Source organism: Penicillium robsamsonii (assembly GCF_028829455.1).
Source record: "Penicillium robsamsonii strain IBT 29466 chromosome Unknown utg000001l_segment0_segment0, whole genome shotgun sequence".
Lineage (NCBI taxonomy): Eukaryota > Fungi > Ascomycota > Eurotiomycetes > Eurotiales > Aspergillaceae > Penicillium > Penicillium robsamsonii.
Window position 1 is genome coordinate 220,671 of NW_026643219.1, and position 18,097 is coordinate 238,767.

General features: G+C 50.7%; 7 protein-coding genes across 7 annotated transcripts; 3 read left to right on the forward strand and 4 right to left on the reverse strand.

Annotated features, from left to right (window-relative positions):
- Positions 1–460: 460 nt before the first annotated feature.
- On the reverse strand, positions 461–2,197 carry N7447_000090 (putative pyridine nucleotide-disulfide oxidoreductase; the record flags this gene model as incomplete). The annotated part of the gene is made up of 1 exon (XM_057224366.1): positions 461–2,197. One exon carries the CDS (start codon positions 2,195–2,197, stop codon positions 461–463), a length of 1,737 nt encoding a protein of 578 aa, XP_057088382.1.
- A 1,380-nt stretch (positions 2,198–3,577) lies between these two features.
- On the forward strand, positions 3,578–4,780 carry N7447_000091 (Hsp20/alpha crystallin family protein; the record flags this gene model as incomplete). Its single annotated transcript, XM_057224367.1, has 1 exon — positions 3,578–4,780. The coding sequence occupies one exon, from the start codon at positions 3,578–3,580 to the stop codon at positions 4,778–4,780; it is 1,203 nt and encodes a 400-aa protein (XP_057088383.1).
- A 102-nt stretch (positions 4,781–4,882) lies between these two features.
- N7447_000092 (Zn(II)2Cys6 transcription factor domain-containing protein) lies at positions 4,883–6,340 on the reverse strand (the record flags this gene model as incomplete). Its single annotated transcript, XM_057224368.1, has 3 exons — positions 4,883–5,357; positions 5,437–6,227; positions 6,272–6,340. 3 exons carry the CDS (start codon positions 6,338–6,340, stop codon positions 4,883–4,885), a joined length of 1,335 nt encoding a protein of 444 aa, XP_057088384.1.
- Positions 6,341–6,728: 388 nt separating this feature from the next.
- Positions 6,729–7,708, forward strand: N7447_000093 (RTA1 domain-containing protein; the record flags this gene model as incomplete). Its single annotated transcript, XM_057224369.1, has 3 exons — positions 6,729–6,882; positions 6,948–7,190; positions 7,257–7,708. 3 exons carry the CDS (start codon positions 6,729–6,731, stop codon positions 7,706–7,708), a joined length of 849 nt encoding a protein of 282 aa, XP_057088385.1.
- Positions 7,709–7,928: 220 nt separating this feature from the next.
- N7447_000094 (ankyrin repeat protein) lies at positions 7,929–11,300 on the reverse strand (the record flags this gene model as incomplete). The annotated part of the gene is made up of 1 exon (XM_057224370.1): positions 7,929–11,300. The coding sequence occupies one exon, from the start codon at positions 11,298–11,300 to the stop codon at positions 7,929–7,931; it is 3,372 nt and encodes a 1,123-aa protein (XP_057088386.1).
- A 981-nt stretch (positions 11,301–12,281) lies between these two features.
- N7447_000095 (uncharacterized protein) lies at positions 12,282–14,994 on the reverse strand (the record flags this gene model as incomplete). Its single annotated transcript, XM_057224371.1, has 2 exons — positions 12,282–14,390; positions 14,458–14,994. 2 exons carry the CDS (start codon positions 14,992–14,994, stop codon positions 12,282–12,284), a joined length of 2,646 nt encoding a protein of 881 aa, XP_057088387.1.
- An 834-nt stretch (positions 14,995–15,828) lies between these two features.
- Positions 15,829–17,352, forward strand: N7447_000096 (aminotransferase-like domain-containing protein; the record flags this gene model as incomplete). Its single annotated transcript, XM_057224372.1, has 3 exons — positions 15,829–16,317; positions 16,432–16,814; positions 16,905–17,352. The coding sequence occupies 3 exons, from the start codon at positions 15,829–15,831 to the stop codon at positions 17,350–17,352; spliced, it is 1,320 nt and encodes a 439-aa protein (XP_057088388.1).
- Between the last annotated feature and the right edge of the window lie 745 nt (positions 17,353–18,097).

Consider the following 18,097-nt stretch of genomic DNA (forward strand, 5'->3'; position numbering starts at 1 on the left):
ATTGAACTTATATTGTTACTCTGGATTTGGAAGGAACTGAAGGAAATGTATTGGGAAGGTGCAAGGGGACTGTCCACTTTAGGACGGTACGTGGGGTTATAAACCTCTCGTCTTTCTTCCTCTTCTCTTCTTCCTCTCCCCAACCCTCGACCACCATCTCTTCGTAGCCTACATGAGATCGCGTGGCTGTGCCTCGCCTACACGCAAGCATATCAACATCACCAAGTTGTTGAGGTCTATGCAGGTCCGCACCTAAATCAAAGTGGGAGTTCTCGTCCATGTTCTTTGACAAAGTCATTGGCTGAGCTTTGGAGGTTCAGTAGCCGTCCGACAGATGCCACGGAATACATGGTTAAATCCTCTTTCCTTGTACAGCTATCTAGGGTAGTCACACAGTTTATGAGGCAGACTAATAAGTTCCATGTGTGTGTTATGCAATTCTGATCAGTTTACATTGTCTTCAAAACCGCGAAACGTCCCGCCCAAAGAACTTATTCAACGTCCACCGGAAAGCCACGCGCAATTTATTGCGCCAGCTGATGCTCATGCCGATGTATGCCGTCTTCCAGATGAGTGAGGCGGTACGTCCCTTGATACCTTCTGGCATAAAACTGTTGGAACCACGGCCAGCCTTGTGGGGTATTTGCATCAATGCCCGCTCGTCGCCAATGTACGCCATCGTGCCCAGGTCACGGAATGAGAACGGCGGGGTCTGAGCCAGGTCATTTTTGTTCAAACGATCAGCTAGCCACTTGGACTCTTGGCTGGTAGCCTGTGCCGTTGCGGGAGGGGCACCGGTCTCTGGCATGGCGTTGTCACCCAATGCGAACACGTCCCGAAGAACGGCTGTCTGGCCGGTTTCGTTTTGCAGCTGTACCCGCAGATGTCCATCGACAAGAAGGGGTCCTTGCTTGGGTGCTTTCTTGAATTTCCACGATGCGTGTTCGACATCTATCGCTACAGGTGAAGAGCTCTCAACGCTATGGATGGAGTCTCTGGGGTATGCGTCAACTGAATCAAGCGAGTCGGTGATGAACTTAGGCATGGCATTACCCGTTGCCCAAACACACATGCCGACGCCCAGTTCACCATCTTCTTCGGTTGTAAGAGTCAGGCAACGCTTCGGATCCATATGGTACGGTGGAGCTGCACCAGGCTGGCCCCAGCGCAGACTTTTGACATGGTGAGAGGTCTTGATATCAATACCCTCTCGCTCCATAGTCTCCATCGCATAACGGGAAAGCGACTCATCGAACATTGAAAGCACCTTGGGTGCAACATCGTACAATGTGATCTTCGGAAGTGCATCAAGAGTCGGGTATAGTGCCATCAGATCGGAGTAGATGAAATCGCGCAGCGATGCCGCAAGCTCGATGCCGGTTGGACCAGCTCCGACAATCGCAAAGTTCAGCAGCCACTTTCGCATCTCTGGGGTAGTGAATGGCAGCGCAGCCAGCTCGAAGCATTCCCGCACGCGACGCTTAACCCGTTTTGCGTCTCCGATATCTTTGAAGAACATTGCATTCTCCCGCACTCCCGGTGTTCCAAACGTCTGGCTGACGGCGCCTACGGCAATGACAAGCTTATCGTAGGGTACTTCAAATGTTTCTCCCTGTTCCCATTGACGTTGTGCTTGCATAGGCTTCATATTCGTGGTCTGCGGGCCATCCTCGGTTCCTCGCTCATTTTCGGCCGTGCGAGGTGATTCAGTGACACCGCTTTTGACGACTGTTGCTTCACATAGAACAGTCTTCTTTTTCAGATTAACTCCACGCGCGGCTGCTTGGATGAAGTCGACCTTGGCGCGTGGATCGCGCACAGGCTCGACGATGTTGGAGAAATCGAGGGATCCGCTGGCCGTATTGGTGAGGAGAGGAGTGAAGACGAAGTATGAGCGAGGTGAGATTATGAGAGGTGCATATGTCTTTTGAGAAAGCCTGCGCGAAAGAGTGTATCCGCCCCAGCCGGATCCAAGAATGACGACTCGTTCTTTTTTATTATCAGACGGCTGAGCTGCGACGGGCTGTTCAACGTGTGTGGCGAGGCATCTCCGGCCTGATACAATGACTGCCAGCGCGATGCTAGAGGAAGAGAGGTATGTAGAGTTGGGAGTCTGGGCAAGGCAAGGGAACAGCTTCCGTATACGTAGGGCCTGGTGCCGCAGAGGGAGCATTGCGCTCAATGGCCGGGTTTGCATGGCAATGCAGAGCTAACTCGGTGTATCAGTGGATCGAAGGTAAGATGGTCAAAATATAATCCCATGTTAGTACCAACGCCTGCTATCTAAATGCGGCATTGCTCATAACGAAGGTTCCACGGTTCACGCTTTGGCTGACACACCGATGACTTCACCCATCGGCAGAATAAGGAAAGGAGATACTCGGAACGGATCTTGTGCCTAGTCCACTTGGTAGGCTCCATAATGAATCGGATACTCTTGCTTCCGTGAACATGTTTAGACCTAAGAGCTGTTGTGGCTACTCCATTGTTATCAAGCTCGTGAACACCCGGAACCCTTCGGAGCAGTCGGTGAGAATAGACTGCACGTGCCATCGGAGACGGTCGGGAGACTCAGGCACATGCTGTTCACATGGCACTGAAGAGTTTTGACAGATCTCTATCAGCTGTAAATTTGTTTGAGGGGTTGTGAAGAAAAGAAGAGAAAATAAAGATATTATGAGTTCGAGGGGGGTGTCGTATGATAGGGTTGAGCTAGAGCTTGGCAAAATCACATGGATTATATAAATGCAATAAGTTCCAAGGTTATTTCAAGGATATCAGGTATTCTAGCAGGAAGCTTTGATGCTAGGGTCCAGATTGTTTTCTCGTGTTGTCTTCCGATGCCATCCTGATCGAGGTCTTGACACCCAACTCCCTGAGCACTGCGAAAGGAGGCCTGAGTCATAACCCATTCCGGTGTATATGTGTCTCGATATTCTTCACAGAAATGGCATGAGACTAAAGTGAATTTGTTCGTCCGTTCATCAATGATCATCATCATGTCCTGCTTCGAGATTTTGCCTGCACTTCATAGGCGGTGGACTGGGCGGTAATGAATAACGCGGAGTTATGACACATCATGCGTGGCGTCTTGTGGCGCATACAAGAGCCCCGAGTGGCGCAGCCCGAATCTAACTCAACCCTCGGATTTAGGGGAAGATAGCCTAATCGGGATGATCTTTTGTCTCGGTGGTATACTTCCAGCCCCATCGATCGTATCTTTATTCGCCCCTCTGGATTTTAGGTATTTCATAGGCTCGGAGATCATCGTGTAATACATAGTTATCACCGATGTATTGCTACATTGGGACGAATTCTCGGCCCCGAGCCCTGATGGCGAATTGGCTTGAAGATGATGCACATGGCTAGGCAGGGCTGTCGTACGTATACTTGCAGGATGGCTGTTAACACGACTGCCTGGGTGTGTAACCTGTTGTATATAAAGAGCAACCTGTTGCTTCTCGCATTAGTATCAGAACAAGTGTCTTTCACTTTTCTTTCTTTCGCTTTTCGATATCTTCCAATATATCGTTCAATCTCGCAGGTTTTATATTTTATCTCAATCTACTACTTCAAGATGGCGTCCATCTACCAACTCAACCAACCTCCGAATCCGTTTTGGGACTTTGTCAACGGCAATCTAGAGGACCATCCTTTCTTTGCTCCTCGCGGACACCACGGACACCACGGACATCGTGGATGTCGTGGATGGAACAACCTCCAGCCGAATGACAACTCCACCCGAGATGCCCAAGCAGGCGAAACTACTGAGCCCAACGGGAACATGGAGAAAGACGAAAGGTCAGCATCGGACTCTGACTCCCCAGACGACCACCACCATCGCTGCGACCACTGCGGACATGGTAAGGGCAAGGGCAAGGGGCGTGGTGGCCATGGCCTCCACGGCCCAGGCCCATTTCGTGGCAAGGGCGGCAAAGGAAAACACGGCCATGGCCCTCACGCTGGACCTTACGAGTTCCATAATTACGGCCGCGATCACCACCACGGTGTCGGTGCCTTCGGGGGCCCTGGGCGCGATGGAAACGGTAGGCATGGACATGGACACAAATATGGTCCCCGCATTGATTCATGCGACTTCCCCGCCCATCACAGCAACCCCAGTCCCTTCGGCTTCGGGTCCGGTGAACGGGGTCAACACCATAAAGGAGGCCCCGGTGGCCGTGGCAGACACCACGGTAGACCTCCTTTCGGCGATCCGTTCGAGTTCCTGCGCCAGCTCGGTGCAGGGCTTGGTTTCCCCATGAACGGGCCTACCGCAGAGGGTGTTGACTTCACGCCCTTAGTTGACGTCTTCGATACCCCTGCCAAGTACATTGTGCATGTCTCACTGCCCGGAGCCAAGAAGAGTGATCTCAGCATTGACTATGATGCCGATGAGTCTGTTCTGCGTGTGGCGGGTGTGGTTTATCGCCCCGGCATCAATGAGGATCTGCACCAAGCTCTTGTTATGGAAGAGCGGGGTCAGCACATTGGTGTCTTTGAGCGCCAGATTCGTCTTGGGAGTCGTGGTGCCCCGGCTTTTGTAATTGTTGACGGCATCTCGGCAAAGCTGGAGGATGGTATCTTGAACGTTACACTGCCGAAGATTGTTCAGGATCCTGAGCTTGGGAAGAAAACAGTTTTCGTAGAGGATGGTGATTTAGAGAATGGGAAAGACGCCATGGTTGTGGATGAGAGGACTCTCACCCGAGTGGAGTCTGAAGGGAGCGACGTTGAGGATGGTGAAGCGAGAGAGTATGTCAAGGTTCATGTGCAGTGAGCACAGGTCGAATTTCTGTGATTTAGGGTTTTAAAGACCAAAGTCCCATGCCGAGAATCTAAAAATATGTATTTGAGGATCATTAAACAATGTGGATCAGGATTATTTCCCACAGACCCATCTTCTTGGCCATGCCAACCACCCCCTAAAGCCGGGGTTGATCTTACTCTCAATCTCCTCCATCAATTGAAGTGAAGTGCCTTTGATGAACCAGGCATCGTTGATAAGATGCAGCAGCACACACCAGTGGCTCAGCAGGACGAGAGCTGCAGGATGGGATAATTCCAAATCATCTCGGATTTGTTTGGAAAGTGAGTATGCCCACATCAGGACCATTCCAACCTCAACGTGGGGCCCTGCGAGCTCTATCTGACGAGTCGAGTTCTCAAAGAATTTCAACGCGCGTTTGTAGTCTGCTCGGTAATCGATAGGACGTGGCGATTCATCCGAGGCGCTCAAGTTCTGGTGCGACTGGGGTTGTGTATGAGGAAATGGATAATCATCAATAAATCGGCGGAGTTGTGTTATCCGAACCTGGATGTCGGGAGGAAGTAGAGATTGCTGTACGGTCGCCGGGCTAGAACGGGGTCAGCTATTTTCTGTTCAACAATTACCATTCCCCCCCGATGTGGAATCAAGAGAACTCAAAAGCTCACCTTCCAATGAGCATTTCACTTTCAAGCCAGACACAGTTAACAAGCGGTGCGAGCTGGGTTTTTCCAAGAGAGTGTAGCCATGGCTCCATAAGAGTCTGCAATCCCTGGACGACGGAAAAGAGCTCCACCATATTCGATATAGGAGCTGGCCAACGATCCTCTCCCAGTCGGATCGGCGAAGCACAGACATACACCATGATCATAGAAGCAAAGCAAAAAACAGGCTGCCAATTGCTAGGGTCGACTGGAGAGGAAATGAGCTCCCGAAACTCTTTTAGCCCAGCTGCCTGGTGGTAGGCGGAGGCCTTGATGTTCTTTTCTTTCTGAGTTGGGAAGAGAGAGGCGCGATGCAGAGCCGACAGAGCCAGTAGTCCATGCATCAAATATTTATTGGAATATGCCTCCACGGGGAGAACAACGCGCCAGACATGCCGTGCGTCTTCGCGGATTGTCAGAGTGTTGCATGCCACGGTGCAGTAATGGTGCATGAGTTCAAGATCTGACGCCCAGTCATCCGTGTTTAAGGCCGGAATTTCGTCTGGTGAGTCGGACAAAAATAGTAGTAGACCAGATCTACTCTTTGGCTGGGGCTTGGCGTCGCCCAGAGCTGCCGGGTTCCCGGCAGGGGTTGCCGGGTATGACCCTGTGTTCAACGGCGAAGACACATAAGACGGCACTAATGGCTCTGACCGAGTAGCTGGAGTCTCGGTCGGAGTTGATATACCCCGATCAACATAGGAACATTGAATGGCGTGTTTAATACAGTTTGTACATGGATATTGCTCATCGCACTGTGCTGGTTAGAAAATTCTCAATCCGGGGATGTTCGCCGCACCTTTAGTCTTCGTGCCTTACATTGCGGACAGCCATTTCGTGACTTCCGGTGTGTTCTCCTTGGGCCCATTATCAAAAGGATATAAAGATCAAGAGAAAAGATCAAGAGAAATCATGCGGATACGGTTAACGAATACGGAGACGAATACGGAGACGAATACGGAGACGAATACGCCGAAAAGCTTCCTATGCCCCCACATCGCGTCAAAGCTGTGCAAAAGCCAAGACGTTTCTCTAAATGATAAGAATAACGCTCGAATCAATGGATTCAATTAGAAGGTTACCTAAATTTATAGTGGATCGCGGAGGAATTCTCTTTCGGGTTCAAAGCTATGGGCTATGCTAGCGATGTTTGTTGCCCAGCTGATGGCTCTTGCCCAGTTTGATATAAATCTCATTTTGGCCCCAATCAGCTCAAATGAACTTACCTTCTTACATTCATTTAATCTCCTCGCAAGATGGCTGAAGGGCACAATATCTACGGGTACAACCCCTCTCTTCCTGCCGCTATCATCTTTATCATTCTCTTTGGCATCACGACCGCTTACCATGGCTATCAACTCACAAAGTCACGATGCTGGTACTTCATTCCCTTCGTGATTGGCGGAATCTGTATGTCACCCGCACAAGCTACTTGTTTGACCTTGTAAAAGCATCACTGACTCTCAACTCATCAGTCCAGGTGATCGGATACATCTGTCGAGCTGCATCGCATGATAACTTCTATGGAATCCCTCTATATGCGATGCAGTCTCTGTTTATCCTGCTCGCACCACCGCTGTACGCGGCATCGGTCTACATGATCCTTGGGCGAACAATGACCTATCTCCACGCCGAGCACCTGAGCCTGGTGCCAGTCAAATGGATGACAAAGATCTTTGTGGGGGGAGATGTGTTCTCCTTTCTCTTACAGTGCTCTGGTAAGTAAAGTCCATGACATCCAGCCATGGACTAAAAACATAAATTCTAACTATATCTCATCTTAGGTGGTGGCCTCATGGCTACAGCAGGTTCCATGCGTGAAACCGGTTCGAACATCACAATTGGCGGTCTAGTCATCCAGCTTCTCTTCTTCGGCTTCTTTGTGGTTGTCACAACGGTCTTCCACTTCCGCATCTCGCGTCAGCCAACCTCCAAATCGCAGTCAGATCGTGACCAATCCCGCAGTGACGGCTTCAAACAGCGCAATTGGTTTACCATCCTGATCGCGCTGTACATTGTCAGCTTTTTGATTCTGGTCCGGTCTGTGTTCCGATTGGTTGAATACAAAGAGGGTTACGATGGGTACACCATGACGCATGAGGTTTTCATGTACATCTTCGACGGCCTCCTGATGTTTATCGCCATGGCTGTGATGAATTTGTACCACCCCGCTGAGATCATTGGGGATGGAAAAGTTGGGAGTCAGGAATATTCGGGTGGAATGCAACTTGAATAGACACCAAGCTCTATGAGTGCTAGAGCTAGCGCATTTACTTAATCAGAAGGTCTTCAGTTTTGCTCCAGTGCTTCTTCAATTCTTATCAAAAGTTCAATTACTTTTAGCGCTATATAGAGACGGGTATACCCAACTTTTGCCCGATATCGAAACAGCTAAACGACGACAAAATTACAGGGTATAAGACAAAATATCCAATCATGAGATGCCATAAATCATATCATCGTGATCTGTGATCTACACTAGACCGCAGATCATAACTTTTGCGCACAGCTCCATTGCCTAATCCACCGACATATAGATCAGGCCGCCTCGAAGCCCCCGTGCCGCGAGAAGAAACAGGTAACAGACTACCACCATATCCAACGTCGATGCTCCTCCGCATGCGCGACAAACTGATAATTTTCTCCATCTCCAAAGCCTGAAGCGTTTCGTCGCCTCGTTCACTCTTCGCAAGTACCTTCTCTCGGCTAGACCGCCAGCGCCGGCTTCCCATGCGGAAAAAGCCACCAATATCGTCAACCGTGAGAGCGAGCCAGACAAGTGGGATAGAGATTGCAAAGCCGATACCAAAGGTGAATTTTGTCACATAGCCAAGACTTAAGTTCTCGAATTCTTTCAGGTTGATCGTGAACATGGAGGCGATAAACGACAGCGGCAGGAAGATGATAGTAACAATGGTGAAGACCATGATTGTCTTTCCCTGGCGGGTTGTACCGGCGGCCTGATCACGGGCAAAGCGCGCTTCGAAAGCATTGGCGTGTTTTTGCTTGAGATCGAGCAAATCCGTGATGGAGTGGTAGATGCGCTCGGCTTGTTTATCCATGCGGTCAATGTCCTTCAGATGCATGTCAATCATGCGCTGCTGGTCTTTGAACCGTTTCTTAACCTCGAATTGTGATCGGTGCTGGCCTTGGTAGGTCTCGCAGATGACTTCCTGGAAGTCAAGCAGTACGTTATGCTGGTGCTCCAGTACGGTCCGGATCATGTTCAGCTCGTCTCGGATGTCCTTTGTCTCAGCAAGAAGATTGGTCTCCTGTCCGATATCCAGGAGTCTGTCGACAAATAGTGGCTGGCCGTCCTCGTCGCAGTAGTTGCTGCTTTGATCATCGTCTATCCCACTGCCAGATTTTGGCGGAGAGCTAAAGGAGCCGTTCAGCTTGCGGTGGCTTTTCAGCCAATCTGATGCCTGTCCGGAGGCGTGGTTGAATTGGTTAAAAAGCACGGTCTCTTTGTCTGTAGCAATACCGATGGAAGACTCGAACATATCTAGGAACTGGTACTCCTCGTCGCCCATACGGTGTCGATCGAAGACCCCCGAGCATCTATTAGTGATTATCATGGCTAGATCGTAGACGGATTGGACAGGGTCTCGAGTTTTGGAATTGATATCCTCGATAATCCCATCCAAGACGTTGAGCGGGTCATTCTTGGGCTGATCCCACCTCTGTGGGAAAGCTGTTACAATCAAATTTGTGCCTAGAACCCACATCCACAGTTGATCAACCATGAATATCTTGGGATCTGCCCCCATTCCGGGACTTTGTGTTTGGTACCGGTACACCACTTGATCTTGGTCACGGCTCTTGGTGTCGATGTTTGGGTAGAAAAACTGGTCCAGTGTTCGGCGGACATGGAGGGAGGTCGTTGAGGATGATAGATGGGCGTCGATGAGCAATACATCTCTTGTGCGCGTTCGCTTTATCCCATTGGATACAAAATCCAGCGTTTCTGCTCGTGAGATTGCATCCTGCATCTGTTGTCTGCGCTCCGTGGTCTCAAAGTGTAGATATGGCATGAACACGCAGACATTACATGCAGAGACCAGAGGATGAGGATCTTTACAAAAGGTTGATGAAGCCAGAGGTGATGACCTCGCTTGTTTCTCACTTTGTCCCCACGGCGACTTCCCTTTCGTCTCAGGCTGCTTGGGAGTTCCCGGTGCGCTGCCCGACTTGCCACGCTTTGGATTGTTTTTCCCCTTTTTTCCATGTATTTCATCGGGGAAATAAGAATCCGCCTTGTCAGGCTTGATGCCTGTGCCTTTTTGCTTTCGGGCTGCGCTATCCATGTCCTTGGGCTGCCCTTGATCAGATACAGGCTCCTCTAAAGTCCCCTCTTCATATCGCCGCAGCATCGTCCGCGGTGTATTCTGACATAACGGCCGCATAAAGTGCGAGTGAGTCCTTTGACCCCGATGTTGATAGTTAAAAGACCTCTCCAACCCCTTGAATCCATCAACATCATGGGACCCTTCCTCGATAAAAGACTTGGTAAGCAGGGCTTCCACCCATGCCATATTATTCGCCGGCAAGTGAATCCAACGGAATTTTGTCGCGCGACTATCAGCCGGCACAGTGGTAAAAGCCTGTTTCCTAGGATTCTCCTGGTCCCTCCCATAGAGCAAATTAAACACCGACATGCGCTTGACCCGATTCTCATTATGAAAGTTTCCAAAATCAACAACAGTAGCATCGAACGCGGCGCAAGCCTCCTTAACATCATCCGACAAACTCTCGACATTGTTAAACGGCGCAAGCAACTGCACAATATCCTTGCGCTTGAACTGCGCCGCGCGCAGAAACGGCGTACTGCCAAAATTATCCCTAACCCTCCGCTTCAGATCCGGCCTCTCGAGAAGACACTTCACCACCTCACTATGACCCCCCTGGGCAGCAAGATGCAGCGGCGTAATTCCATTCAAAAGCTGTGCATTGATATGTGCGCCTTCACTCAGCAAAATCCGCACAATCTCTTCACATCCTTTATCACAAGCATTATGAAGCGGCGTCCAGCCACCATCACTAGCAGCATTCACAGCCGCTTTGTGCGCAAGCAGAAGTTGCACGATATCCACCCGGTCATGAGCTGTCGCAATATGCAACGCGGTCTTACCACGCAACTCAACAGCATCGATCTCCGCAGGCTTCTGCGCCTCCCCATCCACCTCACCAGTCCTCGTCAGCAACATCTCCGCCAATCTCCAATTCCCCGACGCACAAGCCCAATGTAAAGGCGTCCGACCAAGCTCATCGTGCCCCCGAGGTCCATCAAGAGCACACTTCGTCTTCAACAGCAACCTCACAACCTCGTCCCCCCACCCCCACCGACAAGCCTTATCGGCAGCAAGGTTATGCAACGCATTCCGGCGACGCAGATCATGCTTGTTGACATCCGCGCGGCGCATAATGAGCATATGTAGGATATCAGCGTGATTCTTCCATGCGGCAGTCATGAGGGCTGTGCGACCCTCTTTATCAGCGGAGTCTGGGCTGGCGCCGTGGTCTAGGAGGAGACGGACGATTTCGTAGTGGTCATGCTCTACGGCGCGGAGGAGTGGTGAGGCGCGGTTTGAGGAGACATCTGTTTTTGCGCCGAGGGTAAGGAGACATTCTGTTGCGGCGACACATGCTCGTTCTGCACTGCGCATCAATCCGATGCGGAGGAAGTTGTCGGTTAATTGGTTGTGCTCTTGGGCCAGGGCTATTGTTTTTTTGAGGGAATCGACGTCGTTTGATTCTGCAGCGCGCAGGAGTCGTGGTTCGAGGCGCTCATGGCTGTCGCTCGTTACGCTGGAGCGGGAGGGCGGCATGGTGGGTGATTAGAGGCTGAGGCGATGAAGGGATTTGCGATGATTAAAGTATATATGGTTGCGTATAAAGTGTCGTTAGTGCATTGTCGGCGGTTCTATTGAGTTGTCGAGTTTCTTTGACTTTTTTATTTTTCCCTTTAACCCCCTCCCCCCGGTAGGATAAACAAAGGACTTGGGGATGGATAGTTGGGAGAAGTTGGACAAGGCTGGACTTGAATCAAGCTCAAGCGACAGCAGATGGCCCTTTTCCTGGTCCGGAAGAGATCTGCGGGCGTGAAGGTCCTTTCATTAGCTCAAAATCCCATGGGGATTCTGTAACCGACGGCGATCAAGGAAAAAGAGGCTGTGTGGCTGATCCCTCTCGTATTTCCTGCTTTAGTGGGTTTGGCCTCGGCACATGCATGGTTTTCACGACTTGATTAGATATTTTGAAAGAGAGGACTTTTGTGTACGGAGCAAAAGTGCAGATAAATCTATATGTGATGGAAGGTCCAGAGGCTCAATTATAGAGTAAACAATTAAGAACGTGGTAACTCCAGTCGGAACCATGGATCCGGGACAACTCAATGGGCTACTATGAACACACTCTACGCAAAGGAAACTACTGAAATGTACAGTTATTAGAATCTATGTTTCTATCCTCAAAACTACAGGGGAATCCGAAGAGAAAGCAGAAAAATTAAAATGACAAGGTGAAAAAAAGAAAAGCCCCTCCTCCGGACATGTTCATGCCGATATGCTGATAATTATGATGTACTTCTCCATGCCCCATGAATTAAAAGTTCTTACTTTTTGTTTTCGCTTCCCTGTGCACCGGTCCAGCCCAGTAATTCGTCACACAATGCGCCTATCAACAGAAAAATGAAACGGTCAAGAGTATGGAAAGTCAGAGTCACAAAACAAGTTTGTATTCTGAATATGCAAGCCGTATCGTAGTGCCATGGAATCTAATCCTAAAGAAAAGACACAAGGCGATGGTATTTAGTGCTTCTTCTTGTCCTTCTTCGGAACTTCCTTGAGAATATCGTCGAAACTCATGTTCGGGTTGAATCGACTAATCGGACGTGTGGGGGGCTCGATGGGAGCAATTCCCGCAGGAAGGGGCAAAGCTTCCAATCCAGGGTAGAATGAGTGGCGATGCTCAGATCGCTGGGCAGCGGCAGGCGAACGGGTTCGTGGAATGGCTGGAGGAGGCGGGGTGAGCCCACCGGGAACCATCATAGGGTTCGGGTAAGGTTCGGAAGAAGATCCAGCCGACGATTGATGACCCGGGTAAGGTGATGATATAGAGGACTCCTCGTCGTCATATGTAGCGTCTTCCACCATAGGTGGATCAAGAAGAGCACCCGCCTCGGCCCACTGCTCGGCGACTTGCCAGCAATGACTGCGGCGGTATACACCTTCCACTCCGTTGATGACTACATCAGATGGCAAGCTAACAACACCAGCACCACCTGCAACTCCGAACCAGCTGCGAGCAGTCTTGGTGTCGTTGTGAATCCAGGGAGCACCGCCACGTGGGGCAATGCAGAGGAAATACTCCACGCCATCGTTGAAGTGGACATCAGGGACATCCACCACCAGCATGGGGAGGGCTTGGATAACGGCGTATAGGAAGATCCACTGGCCACATCGGAGGTCAGTAATGTCATTCACATTCTTGCCGTGCGCGGAGCGACGCTCGAATTGCATGAAGCTCTCGATAAAAGGAGTGGGCCGCATAGCCTCTCGAGTATAGGATCCCATTAGGACAGCGTTGATGTCGGAGTCCTTGAGCTTTTTGCCGCTCTGCTTGGCCTCCTTCTTGGCGTCGAGCGGTTTCCGATGCAACGGCTGCAGGGACGGCATCTGGGGAATATCGAACGGAATGGGAGGAAGCACTGGTGGTGTGCTGCGGTCATACTCGGAGAGAACCTGTCGCAAAGCACGAACGGTCATCTGCTTTGGATCAGAAGAATCTATTGACTCGCTGCCTGCACCCGAGATATCAATTGTACGCGTCGTCAGGGACGTGCGGTCCACCATCAGATCGTATAGGTCAGTGAAGTCGTGATACAAATCCAAGAGGAGAAGACGATTGAGTCCGTTCTCCTCGAATTCGTTCTTCTTCGACCGAGCCTTGGGCGGCCACGAGCCGTACTTCTGTCGGTAGTACTGGATCGTAAAGCGGCGGAATTCCTGGAATCCCGTCTTCCAGTTCTTGAAGCGCACCACCTTGCTTTCCTCCGACGTAGTCGAGTTGGCGATACCCGAGAATACAGAGGGGAAATCGAAATCTTCGAGCTTGCCGTAAAGACCGCGCAGACGGGTGTCGAGATCAATGAACGCGCGCTCCATGCGTTTCTGCGTGATAGGGTGAATGAAGGTATATTTAGGGCTCCGCAGTTGCTTAAGCTCATCGAGCTTTCCAACACCATGGACAAAGCCCTCGACATACAGCGGATAGTAGCGCAGACGTTCACCCAAGACGATGGCCTCGATCGTCTTCTCCCTGCTTCGACGGACATCTGCAAGGCGCAATTCTTCACAGTAGTTGCTGAAACTGGAGGTAGCAGTCTCACCGAAGTTGGACGCGTCCAAGTTGGAGAATTCGAAACGGGCCAGAAGGACCGCCACATCCATGAAAATAGAGAAAAGAGTAGATGATTTAGGTGAGGCAATCAAAGACTGGCCGAGCAGGAATGCGAAAAGGTTGCGGAACAAAAGAAGAGTCTCGATGTCATCTGGAGTGAGTCTCGCTTGGGGGTTGGACACATCGCAGTTTAGCGGAATGGGGAGATAGAGATGGAGTTCCTGCACTTCTTCGGGTGCATCTTCAAATGCCATTCTTTGGCTTCCCGCACTGTCGTTATCAATGTCGTTTTCGGGCTGACGGTCCAGCGGCGACATAGGCGGAGACATTGGGTTGAGTGATAATGTTCGGGTTGGCTGCTCGAGGCCGCTCTTGCCATCGGTGCCGCGGGCAAGATAGGTGAGAGAGGGGGATTCGGCAAATATGGTGGAATCGACCTTGAATGACGGGGCGCGTCCGGTATTCTGGGGGAACATATACACATAGGTGTCACCTTGTTCGTTCCATAGTTCCTGGATCTGAAAGTAACAAAAAAAACGATTAACTTCAAAAGCACCTTAACACGAAACTTCGTTGTATGCATACCTGCTCTCCTCTGGACAATGGCGTCAGATCATAAACAACCTTCTGGTCCAGCCCTGCGATCCAAGCAGCCGGCAGCATGGGTGTTGGTCGCTTATCGATTGAGCTGGCGCGCGAACGACCCGGCATCCAACTTCTGCGCTTCGACGGTGTGCTGGGGCGAGAATCCGGAGTCGATCCAGGGATAGCTAACCCTGCGGAGCTGGAGGGCCTGCTCATATCACGACCTCTGCTCTGCGGCCGGCCAACGGGCGAACTGGGGGCGCTGTTGGCCAAATCTTGGTTCACCGCCAGCAGTGACGGTGGCGGAGGTAGGCTCTCCATATCGAGCCTATCGGGCATGGTTCGGGGCTCCGAAGAGAAGGTCGGATTGGGGGTCGAGACATGGCGAGTGGGTTTTGAGTTACTCCGGCGTCGGCTGTCAATGTTTTCTGAGTTCAAAACTGGCGAAGACACGGTTGAGGATGAGTCCCGATCTTTGGATCCCAACGAAAACAGTGATGAGATCCGCTTCGCCGACTTAACGGGAGCTGACAACATGGTGATAAATATGTTGTGAGGATAAGTTGGGAAGACCCGGTAGAGAAGGTCAATCCCGCATGGGAATCAGGTGAGGGGAGGTTTAGGGGGCGGAATGGATCGGCAGGAGGGATTGGAAGAATGACAGGGAAATTTTGTCTGACCTCACAGCCAGGGAATGAGAGAAGCTAAGCTGAGCAAAAAAAAAATCGAAGAGAATTAGGGGGGGGGGGAGTTAACTTAAAAATAAATAATATCGGAGCCTCGATTTTATTCAATATATTACAATACATTGATATATAATACGAAAAAAAATAGGAGCGATGCCAATAATAGAACTACATGTAAGAACCTTGTAAGTTCCCTGTGCATGTCTTGGATGTGGACCCATTCAAATACTTATTAGGCATCATTTATATACAGTTCCTTTGTACGGAGTAGAGGAAATCTTGGAAAGGATATTGCTACATACATAGGAAGTAGAAATTAACTTCCCATACGCATTTCCGATCCCCCATAGTTCGTATACAAAACACGATCAGTCGGGGATACAATACCTGGTATCAAGGTTGTGTATGACATGTCTCGATATATATATCCCAAGGTTGACTTAATACAAATGTATACTCCATAGAACTCCAATGTCTATACGGAGTACGACATGTATGTATAGATCGCTCAATATAACCAAATCTCGTGTTGTACCTGTGTTGACCCCCTGAACCATTCAGTTCCCGATCTCGGATGCGTTCGGTGCCCACCTCGCCACATCTTAACTTAGACCAAGCTCTTAAGTATTAACCTATTTTCAGCCTGTACATAAGCATCTGATATTTATATATTGATATCCTCGCCATGACCCTCACCGTTTCCCCCGACCAGCCCATTGACCTCCAAATCGGTTGGCCCAACCCCGCGCTCCTCCCCGCGCCCAACCTCCGCCACTCCGCCACAGCCGTACTATCCAATCCCTCAATCGCAAACCCAGCCCTACTCTACGGCCCCGATGAAGGATACGAGCCACTGCGCATACACATAGCCGCATGGCTAAGCAATTTCTATCAGCCGCGCGAGCCCGTCTCATCGCAGCGCATCTGCATCACCGGCGGTGCCAGTCAAAACCTAGCCTGCGTGCTGCAAACCTTTACAGACCCGGTCTACACGCGGAATGTATGGATGATCGCACCGACATATCACCTGGCTGCCCGAGTTATGGAAGACGCCGGCTTTGCCGGGCGCCTACGTGGAATCCCCGAAGATGACGAGGGGGTCGACATAGCGGTGCTGGAGAGCGGATTGCGCGCTGCGGAAGATATCGCCCTTCGCGCTGGGAATACTGAGCCAGTAAGATAATCCTAGGCCCATAAGCAGTTTGAGCTGATATGACCGTCACCGTGCCATGCCACTGTGCCATCGTTTATTGAGTCCGGGACTGACATTGCCCCTCTTTCCCTGCAGAAAATGAAACCGCCCAGGCCCTGGCGCAAAATCTACAAGCATATTATCTACGCCGTGCCGACGTTTGCGAATCCCTCGGGGAAGATTATGTCGCTGCGTAGACGCGAAGCTCTCGTTCGCCTCGCCCGTCAGTACGATGCGCTGATCGTTACGGATGATGTGTACGATTTCCTTCAGTGGTCGCCTAAGGAAGGGGAGAAGAATTTCGGCGACCGCGCATGTGTTCCGCGCATTGTTGACGTGGACCGTTGTTTGGACGGTGGTCCACAGGATGAATGGGGACACGCACTAAGCAACGGCAGTTTCAGCAAGCTGATCGGCCCTGGGGCCCGCACCGGCTGGGCGGAAGCGTCGGAAAAGGTTGCCTATGGATTATCACAAACGTACGGGGCACTGGGATGACTTGACTGACCACCCTTTATTTTTTTCTTTCTCGGATACCGAATCGCATACTAACCCGATATTGCTTACAGAGGCTCTTCCCGTTCGGGCGGCGCTCCTTCCCATCTTTGCGCCGCTATCATTGACCAGCTGTTTCCCACAGGCATCATCCAAGACCACATCCGCGGCGTCCTTCAACCGAAATACGCCGAGCGCTATCACACCTTGTTATCGGCAATCCAGGAGTATCTCGTCCCACTGGGCGTCACAGTCCCAGCACCTGCCACCGCAGCCGGTGGATATTTCATGTGGATTGGTCTCCCGGCGCCGTTACTCGCTGCCGACGTAGTTCAGCGAGCTCAGAGCGAAGCAAATCTGCGTTTGTGTGCGGGTGATCTGTTCCAGGTCCCGGACCCTCAGGTGACTGATGAGAGGTTTACGGATCATCTACGTTTGTGTTTTGCGTGGGAAGAGCCACGACACTTGACCGAGGGAATGCGTAGGCTAGCGCGTGTTCTCCACCGTATGATTCGTACCTAGGACTAGGTATTGATGCGCTGGATTTGGACGCCACATCATAGCGCCATCTGTTCCAGAGCACGGTCCGTACCGTGTCCACTATGGACGCGTGGCGTATAAAATTTTGAAGTAGAAAATTTAGACAATTTAAACGTAGCCTTGCTCATACAAACCGAAGTTGGATACTGTACAGTGTACATGAGGCTCTGCGTCGGGGCATTGCACAGGCAACATATTGCCTGAGTTGACCGGGCGCTTGCAGGGGTTATTTTTGGACCCTGGATCAGTCAAAAGGGCAACATCGCCACCTAAGCTTCAAAGACCTATAATCCCTCTCTAGGGGTAATAAGACGCGCGACAAGGGAAGCCAATCCCGAGGTCTGCTCAGGTCTCTTCAGGTTTCTTCAGGGGGCTGGGTAAGGGGACAAAGCTTGGCCTTGACACTTTTTCCTTTTCTCTCTTTAACCCTTAAGTTGGAGAATTCCACAGCGACGTGGTCGTGTTACAATTTTGACTTCTTATCCTCCGTCATTAAGAATCCTTCAAACCCCTCCGGAATGTTCATCCATAACAACGCCACTGACCTTGGCACACTCTATATTGGGCTATACACATGGACTCGACACGTCGAGTTTGTGCTACATGCGTAGTACAGTACACAGACATGGGGTTTAAAGCAAGAAACTCGCGATCTACAAACATGACAAATCTAGGGAATCGCGAGCTATCATCGGCACTATTGAATTGTATACTATTGCAAAGGGGA